General features: G+C 38.5%; 1 protein-coding gene across 4 annotated transcripts in view; it reads right to left on the bottom strand.

Moving 5' to 3' along the window:
* ADCY2 (adenylate cyclase 2) overlaps positions 1 to 19,332 on the bottom strand; it is a 218,695-nt gene that overhangs the window by 32,150 nt on the left and 167,213 nt on the right. For all 4 annotated transcript variants that reach the window (XM_064443349.1, XM_064443348.1, XM_064443351.1 and 1 more), the window contains 2 exons: positions 11,096 to 11,233; positions 1,234 to 1,353 (listed from right to left, as the gene is read on the bottom strand). In XM_064443349.1, the coding sequence (XP_064299419.1) occupies positions 1,234 to 1,353; positions 11,096 to 11,233 (258 nt within the window). The remainder of the gene's footprint in view (positions 1 to 1,233; positions 1,354 to 11,095; positions 11,234 to 19,332) is intronic.

Below are 19,332 nucleotides of genomic sequence, written 5' to 3'. Positions count from 1 at the left end.
AAAAGATTATTAGAAAACCTGCTAACTAAAAAAGAAAAATATAAAGAAGCATTGGAACAATCTATTTCTATGTGCTTGTGTGAACATATGCAGATGCTGGGAGAAAGGACTGCATTGTTTCTTTGACAACAAGGGTAACTTGATGTCAGGGCCCAAAGAAGATGTAGGCACCTATCCATACCTGGCTGCATTTAGTTAGCTAAATTTGAAAATGAGAAACAGAAACTCATGGTCTGCTGTCGCTTTATCAGGGAGATGCTGAAAGTTCTTAAGAGCTGCAGTTACTGAAACTGTTTTTTCCAGGGAAGTTCTATAGGTAATTAACATCTTGCTTTTGTCTGTGCCTGTGATTGTTTAGCTTGACATAGTGAACAGCTGTTTCATGTAAAACATACTGTGTGGAAATCAGCACACACCATTCTGGTACTGGTCTCATCATTTCTGTATAAAGACAAAATAATCTCCCTTTTCCTCTCACTGCCTCCTGCTTATTCATTCAAAAAATTGACCTATTTTGGCACAATATACAGCTTGTTATGTTCAACTGCAGCTCTACCGTAATCCCTTTAAAAAGCATTGCTCTATAGGATACTGATCCCATTCTTTGCAGGAATGTCCTTCCCCCTCTTCTTGCATGTCCCACTGTGCTTTTGTTCACACTAAGACACCTTCAAATCAGTGCAGAGCTTTTAAACAGTTTATATTGCGGTACATGAGTGTTGTATTTCCCCGCCTCTCACCTCACCTCTTAATCAAATGTGCAATGACAGAAGTGTGATGATCACAGATTTCAAATTTATTGCCACATCAATTGTGAAAGTGGAGAATATTTGCAGGTCTAGCACTGGTCCTTGTGAAACCCACCTGCAGACCAACCTGGTTTTCTCACTGACAGCTATGTGGAGCTTTCAGTGCACAGTCTGCTTTGCAGTTGCTTTGTGTTCTCCTGATAACTCTTAATGCCCATTTGTTGGCATGGGTGAGCCACGCTTCTCAGTTATCACACTGTTTCCTGCTTTTGAATCTGACATTCATTAAAACCTCTATTTTCAGAAGTACTAACCTCCTTTAACTTCCCACTTCCTTCAAATACAGTTGTAGGTGACTGAAAAAAAAAATTAAGCTTTTGCTGCAGTCTTAAAAACTGGTGGGTGTTTAACTTCAAGCAGATCTGGCAACAGTCAATTTAGTGTAATTGTTGTAAACAAACAAAGAAATGTAAAATTAACTTACCGGTAGGAAAAAACAGTTGTTTTGTATACACCACCGTGTCTGATTACTCGAATTAGGAAAACTTGCATTTGATGAATTAAGAACTGAGGGAAAAGCTTTCACAGCATTATCCAGGAAAAACTAGAGAAAAAAAAACACCATATAATCCATTAGCTTGTCAGCTGTTTAAGGTCAAAATAGAGAAGAGAAACGGAGAGCGGAGAAAGCCTTGCCAGTAATCATTTAACTGCAAATTGAAATAGAAAAGGGAAAATGACATCACTTGATTACTCGTTCCTGCACGCTCAGACATAAACAACTCTGTTGACCTCCATCTGACACTTTCCATTTGAGTAAAAGACAAAAGGCTCTTTGCATGTTACTTTCATATATCAGAAGCTCACACGCACGAAAGAGAATGGTAAAATAAATTCAATATGAATTTATTATCAATTATCAATTGAACCTCCTACTTAAACACCAGAAGAATTAAAGAAAGAATAAGAAGTCTTTACAGAATTTATTTTACACAGATGTAATCCTTCATGATGATGATGATGATGATAATATTGGTACTAATGGTACTGAAACAGAAGAGTGGAACCAGTATATCCTGGGTCATCAAATTCTGCCAGTTAATGTCACAGGTGACTACCATCATACAGTACCCTTTGATGTATTGATCCAGTGCTTTCTTAATGAGTTAGATTTGATTACATTAATTCCACTGCTTTGAATCTCACCACTTAGGCTGTTTCTAAGTTTAACCAGTACTCATAGCCAGTTCCCATGGTTTTTTTTTCTTCTTGTGCTAATCTCATCCTTTACCTTTCAGATAGCTCCTTTCTCTCTCTAGTATTTATGTTGGCAATATTGAATGCCATTTCAGCCTTCACTGCGCTCAGCAATCTATGTTTTTCTAGTTTCTTCCCAGAAAACAAGCTCTTCATTCCCCTGATCATTCTAGTAGTCACCCTCTGTACACACCTTTCAATTCAACCTTCTGGGTGACCAAAACTGGAGACACACTTCCCAGATTTTATCAGAGAGTCATGCAATAGCATTAATACTAATTCTGCAGGAAATATGTTTTCATACATCCTAGAATGACAGTACCTTTGCTCACAGCTACAAAACCTTAATAGCTCACCGTACCTCACATAAGTGGGGCTCAGAGAGATCATGACATTACAGCAGTTTAACACATTGCTGCAAATTGACATAATCCCAGCCACTAACATCATGTTCAGCAAACGTGAGGTAGTTTTCTTTCGTTGGGACTCACTTAGGTAAATGAGGTTTATACTTACCATGAGGTAAGAGCAGTCATATGGATGGTTATTGTGATTCAGCTGAGTTATCATTAAACCCACATAATTCATTAAAATCCTGAACTCATCACATCTCCATCTGATGAGCTTCCAACTTGTATCAGAATTTCTTGTCACTGGTCTGTCAGACCAACCATAATCTTGCACTCTGTACTACTAAATTTCATCTTAGTTCTTTTACTCAAATCCTCAGCTGACTTCCTGCTTTCTAAAATCCCAAGCTTTCCCTCACAGACATCGTCCGTGTCCTTAGTTTCATTAGCAAATTTCACAGTCCCTCTCATACACTGTATATGAAAATCCACACTGGGCTGACCATTGCAGAGCTCCACAGGTTGCCTCCTTCCTGCCCGTTGTTTGCTGCAGGCAGCCATTTTGTAACCCACCTCTAAATTCTTTCCCCATCCCCGTCTTTACCTACTGCCCCAGAGAAAAACTGCTCAGTTTCACTCAGAGTAACCAAATGTGCATCAAAATGGTCTGTTGATTTACTAACTATCACTAGGTCTGGTCAGTGACAGCTGTCTATAGCCAAGTCTTGAAAACCTCCAAGGATGGAGACCCAACAATCCCCCTTGGCAACATGTCCCAGCATGGTACTACAAGCACAGTGACTTTTTTTTTTGTTTTTAAAGACTACTCAACCTCACAAGCCACAACCCGTGGTCAGTGTCCTTTGATATGTTTTGTGGTGCTGCTGAGAAGAGTTTAAAACCATTATCTCTGTAACACCCCTTAAATAGACGCAGGACTAGTTGTGGACCTGCGAAGGCGATTGATACACCAGCTGCTACCAAGACTGCTTTACAAGAAGTTGACACTCACTTTTGTTTATACAGTTGCACCTTCTGGTTGTCTTCCTTCATTAACATGTTTCTCTGACTGTTTATGTGCAACTACACATAATTAACCCACAATCAGTGAACTATACATGCAGGATGAATATTACGAATACAACAGATAAACCGCAAAACCAGACCCTACAAAATGTTAATAATCACCTACAGATTTTGAAACACCCTTCTATAACTGTTCCCAAAGAGCTCTGATCACACACACACACACACAGAGTTAGATGGACATCTGATCCTTCTCACAGGACACGTGGGTTAAATACACGCAGTCCCTCTTCTGGGAGTGTGAGTTACCCTATTGCACACCCCTCCTGTAAGGAGATGTGGGTTTTAGCTTTATGTGCACCTCCCCACAAATCGTTAATGCACATGCTAGTGAGAAAGCACCCCACGAGTTCATGTGCACAGACAAACCTGAGGTGTGGGTCCCTGCTTGTCGCAGCCTGTGCTGTTGCCCACCCAGCTGCAGAGCAGGCAGCTCACAGTATCCAACAGGGAGGCTACTCTCGCTGGCCAAAGCGGAAGTATAATGTCAGAGCGGTGACTTATGGCAGTATTAAACCAGATTTTGACAGACGGTTCCATTCATAGCCCTCTGCCTCTTGTTACAAATTTCCGTGCTTCTTTTATACTTCCCACACTATTTCCTTCTTACTTCAAAATTCCTTCTGAAGTCTCTTGGTTACTGTTTAACCCAGCTGATGCTGGTCTTCCTCTTTAACAGAAGCATTTTTGGGCAAAAGCCCTCCAGACAGATCTAAATATTTAATCCCCCTCCCTGCCCCCAATTATTTAAATTGACATTCTCATCTTAATAGGTGTTGTTACCCAGGCCATTTGCCAAGGATGGGCAAAAAGAGTCCCCACATCCCACTAATAGTGCATTTACTTCTTTTGCAAACATGAAATAATTGTAGTTTCAGAATCCCATCCCACGCATGTCCACAGAGCAAAAGATTATATACCACAAAGAGCTCAAACACAAGTATATTATACAAACATATATGTTTATATATATTAATTTCAATTGAAGCATTTTAATTTTAGTTTTGAGCTTTGTACAGGGCATTTCTGACCTTTAAACGTTACCTGTATACCCAGAATGCTATATGAAATGTGGTATATCTATGAATACCTAAATAAATATAGAAATGAAAGAAAAGGATATGGAAATGTTGTCATCTCCCATGAGCCAAACAACACTTATTTCTGAATGATGTGTTTGTACTTGTCTTTCTTGTCTCTTATCAGTTATCTACCTCTGCTATCACGCTTTGGAGTTATACATTGTTCTTCAACATAGTATTTTTTTTTGTAAGAGACAGCTCAGTCCTACTAAGCAGTCACACCTACTCAAATGACTCAAACGAAAGCAATATTTTTTATGAATACCAGTGTTTGCCAGAGAACATCTGAGCATACTATCATTAAATTCTCATTTTAACTTCATATATTCTAGCAGCTTTTTCTTTTCTTGTGTTCATATAATCTGCAATCTTCAGTTGTGAGCTTTTTGCCTCACATGATGCAAATACCTGCTGTGCTGCTTTTTCTTTCAATAGGAGCCATGTGGTGATAGACCCCACACACAACAACATGGGATAAGCAAGTTAGTGCGTCTCTCTTGCTATCTGACCAAGAATCTGCAAAAGACTACATAATACACTAGTTTAGATCTTACTAAAAACAAAGCCAACTTTCTCACCAAGGTACTTTCAACCCTCCACCACAATCCACAAGGCACCATAACCAAGGCCTCAAAATAAACACCGTCTGATGGCCTGTAAATGTGACCAAGTTGGATGGGTTGTATCTCACCTTACTAAGCAAGTGGGCTTGCTGATTTCCATGTTAATGTGCATAAAATAGCACCCTACTGAGAAGACGGAAAGGTGGCAGAATTTAATATTAAGTGCGCTAATCAAATGCACACTGAATTAAACAATTATGGAATAAACAATAAAATGTGTAAAGTTTTAATAGTTACCATGTGAATGGGTTGACCCTGTGACAGGTGGGCAGGAGGGAGAGAGCAGGGAAATACCCCTCCATTGAACTACTGAACCACAGAGTAAAAGGCAAAATGAATTGATTCAAGTGCTACAGATAATTCAGCTGTGGTCATCAACCTGTGGTAGCACAATGCCATGCAGTGGCCATCTGCAAAGACAAATACTAATATCATTCTCTGTGCAAAAAGAAGGCATAGGCTACCCTCAGAGCACTGACAAGTGCCCTTTCACACACCAGCAAGGAGCCCCGCAGCCCAGAGGTAAGCTCGTTAGGAAGTAGGTGCTCCAGGACCAGCAGTTCCAGAGCAGAGCTGTGCTTAATCAATGGAGACACATAAGCAGCAAAACCAAAGGTCTGGCACGCTACCAAAAATGCAGCTCAATTGAATTTACAGCTTATGTTAATTTGATCCCATCATTGTTTTATCTTCCTTGTTATACAAAATTATACTGGAAACAGACATGTGAAGACTATAAAGAAAAGTATAAAAACCATCTTTGTTACCGTCCCTCTCTCTCCCTGCTATCTCCTGGCCTCATATGAACACGAAACTGTACTTTAAATTAATTTTCTACTGTTCCAGAGAGCTATGCAATCTCCTCAAGACACAATGGTCTACAGTTTTTATAGTGCTGTTGTAAACAAAGTTGTTCATGTTTCTGCCCTACACTTTTGTTCAGCAAAAGATAGAGTGAGACAAGTAGACTTCAGTATGGCAGAAGCATGCAAGTCTGGTATCATAGGTTGAACTAGAGGATTTAAATTTTCCTTAGCACAAAAAAAATGAAGCAACGATGCTTTTGTTCAGCATTGCTCTTTTGTTTGAACCTCCAAAGCAAACATGCAGGATTCCTCTTCTTTGGTTTTAATTTTTCTAACAACTCTCCAGATATCCATGTGGCGTAGAACTTTCTTCTCAAATGCATATCACCACTTCCTTTGAAAAATACAAATTGGTCTGGCAGTTGAGTCAGAAATTTATCCCCAGATCCCTACATGAATGCCCCAAGAATAATATGGAGAATCCCAAATTCTGGTACCATTCCTCGTCTTCACAAGCTCGTATGTGGAAATTTAAGGACAGCCTGGAACACTAAGCACCCACCTAGACTATGAAGTGTTTTCTGAATAAACAAGGGGTGATGCTGAGGTGTCGGAATAGGATGATGAAGATCCAGAGACTACTGCACTGCATTGAATAGGATTTTTAGAGCATTTTGTCTCCAGGTTTGTACAAGACTTCTTAGCTTCAAAGTGCTCATGCATCTGCATTATTTGCTGTCTTGTGGTGTCCCTCGTTAATAGTCAAACTTACCAAATTCAAGTTGCTCAATAATTTAATTTCATTTTTTATAAAAGTTTGTGTGCCAAGTGAAAATGCATAATTATCTGTGTCCCCATGTATTCAAGTCCCAGCATCCCTGTAGAGACAATATGCAGTGGCAAGCAACTGCCTCATTCAAAGCTCCCAGAAGCATTAGGTAAGAGAGATGAGGAGCCTGCTGGGCCTTTACAGACTCAGATACCATCGTGGTGGTTGGCAGATATGGGATGATGCTCACTTACGTGGGTTCATCTTTGCTGGACTGTCGAGCAAATGATCATGTGACAGCACGACTTGATCTCTCCCCAAACGCTTGAAAGACACCAGAACTGCTGTAAACATTATTTCAGAATGGTACCTGACCTGCTAGTGCATCTCTGCTAGTCTAGTGTACGTAGACTGATAGTAATTTTAGTAAGTTTCTTAAATCCTATCTATAATCTAGAATAGATTTGTGATGGGGCCTTGCACGTACCACTTAAACGACGCAACTGCATTCCCCTTTCTCCTTCCAACTCCTAGGCCAGGTCAAGCTCTAGGCAGTGTCTGTTTATTCTTCTTAAAAGAAATATATAAGCCACCTGCCAAAACAGGGTCTTCAATGTGCTAGGCACCCTGGGGACATATAATTAAAGCATATCTGCCAAAGAGCTTGCCTATTAAAAATACAGCACTGAGCAAGGTTAGCAACTGTATTAACAGAGTTAGCTACACTAAAAGGAAGGTATATTAAAGAAACCAGCTTTTTACTATGAGAATGGAAGCAGGTTTGCTTAATTATTTGCCATTATTAAAACACAGGATATCAGCCATGACTAGAGGGAGAACAATATGGGGCCAACACTTGCATCATTTAAGGCAGCTTGTGCTCACAGACGTACATTAAACAATGGAGCAAAAATACTCAAACCTCTGTCAGTCTTCACATTTCTAAAGAGATGTTCATTCAAAGGAAATAGTCCAGTTGTTCAACATTCACTGGACAAAAGAAAGGAAAGCAAGTAACATCCAGAGGAGGGCCACAAAAATGATCAGAGGCATGGCACCTCTCCTATAAGGACAGGCTGAGAGAGTTGGGGTTGTTCAGCCTGGAGAAGAAAAGGCTCTGGGGAGACCTTATTGCAGCCTTTCAGTACTTAGAGGGGGCTTATAAGATGGGGACAGACTTCTTTGTAAGGCCTGTTGTGATAGGACAAGGGGTAATGGTTTTAATCTAAAAGAGTGTAGATTCAGACTAGATATAGGAAGGAATTTTTTACACCAAGGGTGGTGAAACGCTGGAACAGGTTGCCCAGTGAGGTAGCAGATCCCTGGAAACATTCAAGGTCAGGTTGGAGCAGGCTCTGAGCAACCTGATCTGGCTGAAGATGTCCCTGCTCATTTCCAGTGGGGTTGGACTACCTGACCTTTAAAGGTCCCTTCCAACGCAAACTATTCTATGATTCTATGATCCCGAATCTGAAAGCTGGAAGTTAGGGCACCTTCCTGCGACAGTAGAAGCCTGAGATCCTGTTGCCGTGCCAAGAACGATTCATGCATTTGATGCAGAAGTCACTGAAACAAAGAGCTGTTCCAGGGCTCCTTCACCATACCATGCTCCTTGCGATCACACGAATCCCTGAGGATGGTGAGGCACAATCATTTGATGTATTGTGTAGTCATTCATTCAGCTTCCGAGAATCAACTCTTTGCAGTCATGCAGTCCTACTTTCTCTCAGTACAATCTCTCTGGATTGTTCCCTGCAGTAAACTTCCTCATGTTCGTTTTAATGCAGGTCAGCTTCACAAAAACAGTTTTCCTCAGCCAGTGGTTGTTGCCCTATTCTATATATGGCACCAGATCTAACGCTCAATGGAAGCAGCATTAGTCACCCTCTCCCTTCAGCTAAGAATTATTTGATACTTACGTCACATTAGCTGTTTTTTAACTTTCTTCCACTGATCATGACTATATATACCTCTCAAATGTGACGACTAGATTCGGATGTCTGCTGAAACAGCTAATTTGAAGGAAAATTGCACCCGCACTTTTTTCTAATGTCCCTTGACCATAAAGACTGGGTTTTATTTGACATTTTGGTCTTAATTATGATTTATTAGGTGTGGGATGGGTAGGCGCTTTTTATCTCCATTAAATCTTAATGGCTACATTTTCCCTTTTTCTACTGAAAGAGTTCATGGCAATAAATGCAGTTAATGGACGCTGCTATTAAGTACATGTTGCTTGGAGATATAATAATGATACTTCAGAGTCTCTCCCACAATTTGCTATTAATATTAAGGAAATGCAAATTTCACAATCACATTTAAAGTCATTTTTGCTAGTCAAACTATTAAGGTTTAGTTTCAAGGTGGGAATTGTACTTAAAATTATCATCTCATGAATATCATGGAACATGATTATTTGTAATACTGCAGTCATTATTGATAAGGTACAAAGACTTTAAAATACAACCTATTAAGTTTTACTGTAACATTCAGTCCATGTAAAAAGTGGACTTGAGCTAATGAAACTAAAAACATTTTCTAAAAATTATCTACTGAACAACTGCTTTTTTGCTGAAATATCTTTTACTCCTTGAAGGCCAAATTTGAAGGGGGGGGTTTGCACAATAGTAGAGCTTCTGTCTAAGGGAAAAACAGTTGCTGACCACATCTTCATTTACACCTTTTAGGTTAATAACTAACCATATGGTTGTATGACCTCTAACTCAAAGTATACTTTAAACCTAAGTAGGTTATTTAATTTAATCTCATACATTTACATAGCTGAAAATAAGAGAAACTCTAATCTGACCTACATTTTACAAGCTACTCCGACTCTGGGTTTTGTCCTGTAGTGTGCCAAATAACTTTTGCTTGGCTAAAGGTTATAATTCATAAAGGCATATAGTCTTCAGCTGAGGACATGAAGTTATGGAAAATCAACAACTTTTCAGAATAATTTGTTCCCATTTCTAACCACCTTCACTGCTAAAAAGTGAGCTTATTTTCTCATTTTCCAGCCATCGCTTCTTTGAGCTTTTCCTCTACCAGCCTTAAACACCAAATTCAATTAGCGGAATTTTTAATTCTTGACCATGGAATTGGTTTTGAGTTTATCTCCTCTCCTTAAAAAAAGAAAAAAAAGCAGGAGAAAGAAAGGAAAATATCTACTTTCCTGAAAAGAAAACTAACAAAAACAGGACTAGGATCATTTAATAGAAAAAAATGAGAGAAGGTTCTACCAGAAATTTCAGGTGCTCACATTCAAAAGCCCACATTACATCATTACATTCTGATAAGTTTAGTACTTACTGTAACAAATGATTGACTAAGGGTCCCCTGAAATGTTGTGGAAAAACAAAAGAAAATAGTGTAGGTATTATCAGTCTTTAAGTCCTTTACGAACCTCAAGCAAAAAATGTACAAGCAACTCAGGGAAGTTCTAGAGTTGCAATTTCAAAAGCACCGAAGTGCAAATCTCACTCACTTGAAATGTGACTAATATCTAGGCATTAATGTTGTAATGAAAACATTACCTAGATAAATATTACAGTTCTCATTCTGCAGATACAGAACTGAGGTGGAAAAATTTCACAGATTTACTAATAGAATCAGGCTCAGGCAATAGGGCAAAACAAAATAAGTTTTTTGATCCCATGTAGTGCTCATCCCATTAAACAATACATCCTTCAGAATAAAAGAGGACATTAATATTCAGGCTTTATGCAGACTAATGACAGATCTTCTCTGTATTTAGTATAGTTACAAAAGAATAATAGAATTACATGCATTTTCCCTATTAGGAGAAAAAAGAAAAGCACAGGTGGAAATGGCTAAAGTAGACATAAGCCCTAACAAACTTGTAATTCAGTACTTTTGAAGTTTTGATGTAAATTATTTTTTTTCCTTAAAAAAAAAAAAGACAAGCACACAAAATCAATAATGTATACATTATGATAATTTTGTGACGAGCAGAGGAGCACCACAAATCTGATAAAGCTTAGTTTGTTTCACACAAAGTCTTCCATGCATTCTTTGTGCCATACTCTGTTTTTCTAAGCAATGCATAGATAAGCAAGGGATTTGAACAATTCAAACCTGGGATCTAACTATTTTCCATTCCTTCCAAATTACATTTTTCTTTAATAAATTTAGCCAAGACCCAAGCTCTTGCTGAGCATCCTGTTTGCAGAGGTCCTTTTTAATACAATATGTTTTATGTTGCTCTGCTTTACATTTCTGTCTCTGGCAATCATTATCACATAGGTTCCTGGCATAGCCATGGTCCATAAATTTGGCATCTAAAGAAAGATTGAACAGGAAAAAAATCTTAAAAGAACAAAAACCCCAAGAAAAAGTACCCCTTTTTCCCTTACCATGTTGAATACAGCCATAGTTAATATTATAGCAGTGGTTGTCAATGTAAGAGTGATCCGTGGCCAAGGACGGTTTGCAATTATTCCAGATGATTTCAGGATCCACAACAATGAAGCTGATGCTTTCTTGCTACATTGCTAAGTGCAAAATATTAAAAAAAAGAAGAGAAAACAAAAATAGCTTTAGCATATTTAATTACTATAAACAAGGGTAGAATTAAGAAGGATCAAGATCGAGGGCAGCATTAATCTTGAAACACTGTACAGAAGCATTCAACTATTATATTCTCAGAAGAGCTACAGATCATGATTATACATGAAATCAAATGCAAATTTAGTTAAAACATCTGCCATAATATCAATTCTGTTAAATAATTATAATTTGCAAGTACCATATTAAACATCTAATATATATTACTTATTATAGGAAATACAGAGTTTACAGCAGCAAACAAACTGACCTCCCCCACCTCAATTGAAAGAGCAATATTTGGAAACTTCAAAATGTAAATAATGACTCTGCAAAGTCTTTGAGAGAGAGAGACAGAGGTCTCCTCACTGAGGATAAAGGCTGTATACGTAGATATATCCCTGGCAGTCTACAAAATAGTGGGGTTTCCAGGGTTTCTTTCGTTTGTTTGGAGACTTGTTTGATAATTCATTTCAGCAAAGCAAATGTACCTTCCCTAAAACTATTTAGAAAACAAATAAGCATTTCATAGAACAATCAGACTTACAATTTGACACAGAGTATTTAGTGAACAGAAATTTTTTCTTACATAGTGGCAAAAATTAACAATAAAAGACTCCGACTCTTTTAACCTGCTTCCAAGAACACATTGCAATAGCCTCCATTCTTACATGCACAGTGCCTAGAGGTACAAGATGCTCACACAGAATAAACAACAATTTGTGGCACATCCAATAAATACTAATTTTCCCAAAGCTTTAGCCATGAGGAGATAAGGTTGCCTAGAAGCATCTTGTGCCCTTTCCAAATGTCAATTTCAGCTATACTGAAACCTCTGTAAAAAATGCAAGGAAAAGGTAAGGAACAGGACAGTCCCACAAAAGTATTAGCTTCTTAGCATCTGGTTTTATCTATTTACTTAATATTATGAGAGATCATTTACATATTGTTTTCCCCCCAGCTGCAGCAACCAGCAGACATACGAGCACAGGAATTCTTTGAAATGAGAACACAACCACTAAAAACTACCAAATATAGGACTTCATTTTCAGCACTTATCTATTAGTTCAGGTTCAACAGCTATGGCACGTCTTGATAAATTACACTATAACCCAACATGTGTGATGTAGTGTACATGGTCTTCGTCATACCGCACATAACTATCTCCCTCACAATTACATGCTATTTGGCCAAGCCCACTGTATATCTAGAACTTTTTTTTACATATTGTTTCCTTTGGTGACAGGGAATTCTCTTATACTAAAGACTATATTGTTCTGTGATTTTCTTGGAGGTTTAGAAATAGCTGGAATAGTTTAAATTGGATTAGGGACAAAACTAGGTAGGAACACTGAGAAATTATGAGGAACATAAAGTGGATAAGAAATGATGTATATAAAGCAGTACATCATGTTCTCCTTTCTGAATTATGTTACAGGGAGCTATACAGTTCAAAGGAAGCCTATAGGATAAAAAATTCCAAGAAAACAAGTTAATGATGAAAATATCTGGCCTAAACCAGATACATTTTATTATGAATTTTACTGGTTTTAGGTTATCAGACTAAAGGCTAATCAAATATAAGCACAAAGACCTGGCGATGATCAAAAGGACAATGATAGTGGAATCAAAGTAACCTAATCAATGAAGAACAGAAGCCACTGAATCTGCTGCTCCTAAGACCATCGAAGGAGAATGTTTCAGCCAGTTTCTGATAGGAAACCTACCAAGAAGCATCAATGAAAAAAAAAACCCTGTCCAGGATGCCCTGCAGACTAAGGGCGGTTACTGCCTAAAAGGATAGTATGTCAGCACGGCACAGATTATTTTGCAATGGAGCGGAGAGAAACTTCAGACCGTGTAAAATATTATGACAAGTTTTAAGGGCATTGTGGGTATGTGGAAAACTTATAGGATGTTCAGGGGATGGGACAAATGTGGATCAGGGAGGAACAGGCGTAGGTACACGAAGAGAGGGGATAAATGTAAACAGTAATGTAAAAGGCTTTATGTAAACACTTGTCTAAATGAGTCTATTGCATATTCTTATTAAATCCTACCACTAACCATCTTCTGTGTAAGTGCAGTCCTTATTCTGAGGCTGCATTTGTGCAAATGTTAGCAAGCTTCACACTGGACTAGATAGCAAGTAGCACAGGATGGGTGCCAGTGACCAGAAAGAGAGAGATCAAATGTCTGAGGCAACTGAGGGCCTGGGTGCCGGCAACTGAAGTGCCTCAGACCAGTCCCTGGAGAGACCCATAGGGTGTGTGTGAGAGTATGTGTAACCATCAGGAAACTTCAAGCTGGACTGGCTGGTGAGTAGGAGACCTACATATGCAGAGACCCAGGCTTTGAGCCAGTCACTGCGTAAGGGGGGCAGAGGCTGGGCAAGGATATTGTATTGACTTAAAGTCCCTGCTGAGGGACTCACAAATGCGAGTGTGCCTGTGGGCAACGACAGCCTGGGTGTGTGTACATTCCACTAGCAAACTTCAGTCCCGATCAACCAGAAAGAAGGAACCAGACCATCAGTGTTGTTCATATTTACATGACTACTGCTTGCTTTTAAGTGGGTGCTGGTAAAAGAGCTGCTTTCTCTGGGTATCCGTGTAGTTGGTCCCATGTGTCCGGTATATCCCTGTGTGCCTATGGGGAATACGTGCTCAGCCTCACTACCGGTTGTACCTGGGACATGGTACTGACAGCCTCCTGTCCTTGGGAGCGGGACAGGAGGATCCCCTGGGTCTTTAATTCCACCAAATTGGGCTCCAGAGGACCAGGAAGAAGCACTCCCCTGGCTCTTGAACTCCACCGCATTGAACAAGCTCTAGCAGACCCCAGTTTTAATTTCTGAACTTTAAAAACATGGCTCAGTAACAGATGCAAAACAATGTCATAAAAAAAGATGCTTTCATGTTTTTCTAGTGCTAGGCAACATAAATTGATGGTTTCCTCTGCACAAATGAACAACTTGTGTTAATCCTGACAGATAAAATTAAGTTTCACTCAGAAAAATCTCTGTTGAATCCCAGTATCTAAATACACGAATGTTGGCATCAGACTCTTCTACTTTAACATCAATACTTCCAATTATTAAACTTGAACTTTCTTCATTTTTTAAAAGTAATCGTTGAAAAAATTACACTACAGAATTGCTGTGATTACTTAGCAATGTCCATGCTGAGAACTGCATTTATTGCTGAGGACTGCTTTAGTGCTTTCAAAACACCTGTACACTTTCGAACAGAATTATGTAACTTCTGTAGCCAAATTCCTTGCAATAATTCTAAATTTCCTTCATTTAAAAGATTTTTGATCAATATCATCTGACTTCGCTAATCTATTTTAGCAAGGAGGAACTAATTGGACTGACTTTTTATGTTTCTTTAGAAAGCTCTTTTTCTGCTTCCATTTAAAAGAAATGTTCTCTGGGCAAGTTTATTACTAAGAAAAGTTCTGGAGAATAAAATAATTTTCAGGAAACAATGTATCATCCAGCCAGTGTGATACATCAATAGAGATATTCCATTCTTCCAGCTGCTGTTGCTAAAATTACAGATATTGCCAGCTCCGAACTGAAGAAAAATGTGAGTGTAGTTAGACTGCATCTTCAAAAATAAAGTTGTAGGTAGTTATTTTTGCTCGTAAAACAGAAGCACACCAGAACTCTGTGATGCATTTCTTGACAGGTTGTTTAATGCAAAGCTCTGACTTCTGGAGAGGAAGGACCACTGTTTATTTGGAACATCTGTCATGCCCACCTGGTTTGTTAAATAGATGACAGGCCTCTCTAACAGGAGGGAGGGCAGCCTACACAAGTTAAGCCAATGAAGCTCCTGAAAGGAAAATTTGTGACAAAATCCTGAATCGCACAAAAAATCTTTAAACGATTCCTTGGAAAACATGAAAGAATACAATGTTGATCAGTAATTTTCTATGTGAATTAACAGATCTGTCAAACTTCACTTCACTTTTGAGCAGTCTAAATCCAGTCCATATCCAGTCCAACTGCAGCAGTTCAGTACTGCTGAAAATTTAGGGAACCCCTGGAAGCAGAACTAGGCTGGTGGGGTGATCATTAAATTCAGACTCTTAATAGCACTGGCACAACTATGCAGGTTTATTTTGCTGATTCATTAGGTTACATCAAACACTTTTTCTTGCAAATGTTACATCTCATTTGCAATTTTCTTAAGAAAATGGAGACCGAGATGAAAGGAAGAAAGTAAGCATTTCTAGAAAGCATGCAAGAAGGGTAAGACATCAGATCTCAGTAGCATTAGCTTCTGTGGTTATTCTAAGCAGAGCTGGCAGAATATGGATCAGCGTTTATCATTTACCAACTAGAAATAATAGGTATTTGTAGTATGAGAGGTGACTAATGTATTACCTTTTCATCTGAACATGGTAAATCTGATATGACAGTTCAGCATGATAATGAGTAATAACTTATTTTGAATATTCAGGTTATTAAAATGTATCCTGTGTTGTCTTTCCATACACAAAAACCTACTTCAGCATTTAACAAAATGAATGCTGTCTTTCTGAGTGAGATCAAGGAACTGGTGCAAGAATTAATTGTGACAGCTATGTTGTAGATGAAAGGCAGTGTTGCAAGAGCTGTCACACTTCTTCACATGCTAGCAGAGGTTGGAACAGCTTGACTGAAGACCTCTTATTTACTGAAAGCCAGTGAATCACGTTTTCTACAGGTCTACTATTGTTCTTTTCATTTTGCATTCAAATACAACTTAATATTTTACTAATACTGATGTTACAAAGAACGAAAGTAAGTTAAACAAAAAATCCCCAAATTCAGATTTTTTTTCACATGCTTGTTTTCAATCAGACTTGAAGAAGACACCAAAGTTCAACTCCAAAGAACTGGCTGACAGTGATTACACTGACATAAGCTTGGAGAAGGGTGATTTTTGCATAGAGACACAAGCTTTTACTTTACATACTTTCTAATGGTCCCATTGCTGATAAAAAGGACCATACTTCTAAAATGAGTACTGTAACACAAAGCTTTTGAACTCCATGGTGGCACGTGTAAATCTAAGCCAGGCATTTTGAATAATATAAAATGCATCCAGGTGAAGAGTCTACGCAACTTAGATTGGATACAACCCGTTTGACAGAAACTAGAATCCTGAATAAAGAAGTAACAGGAAAAACTTAAGTCCATATCACTTTTTAAATTTCACCATACTTTGCAGTGTTTATGACCCTTCACAAAGAGTCACGTTGAAATGGCCATGTGCTTCACTTCAACTGTCTCATTCAAAGGAAAGAACACAGCAGTGATCCACATAAATATGCCTTTAGGCACTCAGAGTTCAGCCCTGGTACTTCCTGTGCTGCTTTCCTCATTCAAGAAAACGCACAGTTGCTGTGTTATCTGCTATTTTAAGGTGAGATGGTCTCAGTCCTTCCTGTCAAAGTTTTTCTATTTCACATGAAATATTTAAAAAGCCACTTGTTTTGAGAAAGAGCAAACCTGAATGACTGTTTAAAGACCGTGCTCAGGGCACTGAACTAGAGGAAGGAGTTCTGAATGCTACGTTCTACATTGACCAAGTCTTGATCTCCAAGTAAGATGTTACCACCCAAAACCTGCCTCACACAACAGGGGCCCTGATCTGTGACCAGACTGCAGTACCTACACATCATGGATATCAACTCTTGGGTAATACATGTAAAAGAACCTTCAAAACAATCTGGATGCTCTCTGCTTTCATCCTTCATATTAATTAAGTGTAGAGAAAATTGTTTGCATACTGGACTGTTGGTATTAGGAAGCACACTTGGGTATGTCTTTATTTGGAGGTAACTTGTAATCTCATCTTGAGCAAAGACACTAAAAGGCAGCATTTCCGGATTTTAAAAAAATTCAAGATAGTTTCACTCATCAAAAAACTTTAGAAGATAATTTATTGGCACAACAGACATAAGATACTTGTGGATTTCACCAGGTTAGGCAACTTCTCCAGTTAATCACAATCACACTACATGTCATAAATATATAACTGAAGGAGTAAGGAGAAGGATTTTTGTTACTGACATTGTGCATTTCTAACAGCTGAAGTCTGAACATAGTACCTAACTTACTGATGATGGATTTGCTGTTGCAGTGCCTGTGCTAAAGACTCATCATAAAGACTTTTAGGTTTGATGAGCCTCTTTCATGGACCCTGCTGTAGGTGCAAAAGTGCCTCTCTGTGCTCTCCCTGCCTTCCCCCATCCCTGTTTTCATCTTAATTTACAAGCAAAGCCCAACTATTGAAGAAACTGAAGGGCCTCAAGCTTTCATTGGTATCTGCATTAAGGAAGACATCAGAGGTAAGATTCCAGGGTGAAAAGTATTTCCAAGTAGTGCTGGTGCTGATATTCCTGCCCTTGCAGAGCTTTTACGTATCTTAATTGCACACAGTCCTTCTAACTGTTAAGTACCAATGCCAATTGCTTTAGAGTAAAATACAAATCTCTGCAAACAAAGGTAAAGATTGTGTATCACTCTTTACATGGTAGTGTGCTGTAATGCAACTAATAAATAACATGCTTTCTTCTAGCAGGACAGGACTGCTCACATACTGGCTGCACTTTGTTAGATGCTCTGGTGACCTCAAATCTGAGCATCTTTCTCAACTGTGGAGCCAGTTATTTTCTGATGTTTGTTTTGCTGGTATTGCATTCTGCTAATTCCATAGTTCAATTGGGTAGGTAAGAGAGACTGTAAACATATTCAAATGATAGGATGATAGGAAAGAAATGTTTTTACTTCTAATCTTCCTTGTTAGCTGAAGTAGCTAAATAGGTTTGCAAGGTATAAACATATGCAACAAAAAGCCATTTCATATTAAAGGAAAATAACTGGCACAAAGACTATGTTGTATCAGTTAAGTGCACGCATGTCCCAGGTAATGCAAAGAAATTTTTGAGACAGTATTTGAATCAATGCACAAAGAACATCTGCTTGAGACTAATACTTCTTCTGCAGGCTACTTCAGCTACCATAGAAATACATCCTTTATGTGCTTACTGTGGCTTTTTTTCTATTGATTACATTGCATTTTCCAATGTATCATTTAGGTAACCAGATCTCTGCTTCCTTGCATTCACATCAGGAGGTAAACCACATCTAATCGTTACCAGGTCTGAGGCATTTCACGCTCATTCTATGAACTCATCTATACTTCAACAAGATAAAGAGAAGAGACACAGAAAATATATAAGCTAAAGGACAATCATTGTCCTTTATCTGCATGTAATTTGGGAAAGAAACCTCTCACGGAAAATTAAAAGAAAATATTCAAAATTTATTAAAAAAAAAGCCTACATTTAAAATATGAAAATGCAAGCCAAAAAGGATTTTTGAGACCAAAAATACTCATAATCTTAAGATTTAACTCTGAATACTTTGATTAGCTAAAAAAGTAAAAAAAAAAAACAACGAAGGCACAAAGAAGTAATCAGAATGTAAAAAATATAAATCTATTTCAAGTTTCAGGACATACACCAATTTTAGCTAGGATTAATGAAGGTTTAATGCCTAGGGGCAAACAACTGTTTCTATGAGATCTGTCAGCCCTCCCTGCCCTCAGCCTTTTTGCCCAAGACCGGCAGGGGATGGCACGCCGCACAGGCAGCGTCTGGAAGCCTCTAACCTCGTTATTTGTGCTACCGCTTTGCCGCACTGTTTGATGGAAGTGTTCCTATTCTTATTTAATGGCTGATATTATCAGTCCACAGCAGATTGAGCTGGACCGCGCTGCAGTGCTGCCAAACAGTAAAATAAACTAATAATAAACTCAGAGTGAGAGAGTGGGCATAAGTCTATTCTTGCAATATTGTAATTAAATTCCATAAGAGCTAGTAATTTTAACATTAGTCTGGATGTTTTTGGTATGGGATTTTTTTTTCTTTACCAATGAAATGAAAATCTTATAGAGAAATTTGTTCAAAGTTGGGTTTTACATGACTTACTCTGCGGTGGTGCCAGCCATTTATGATCGGTGAGAGGGCAAAGTGTCAAAGTACTGAG

The sequence above is a fragment of the Phalacrocorax carbo genome, chromosome 2 (genome assembly GCF_963921805.1).
Source record: "Phalacrocorax carbo chromosome 2, bPhaCar2.1, whole genome shotgun sequence".
Classification (NCBI taxonomy): Eukaryota; Metazoa; Chordata; class Aves; order Suliformes; family Phalacrocoracidae; genus Phalacrocorax; species Phalacrocorax carbo.
This window is presented reverse-complemented; position numbering and strand designations above follow the sequence as displayed.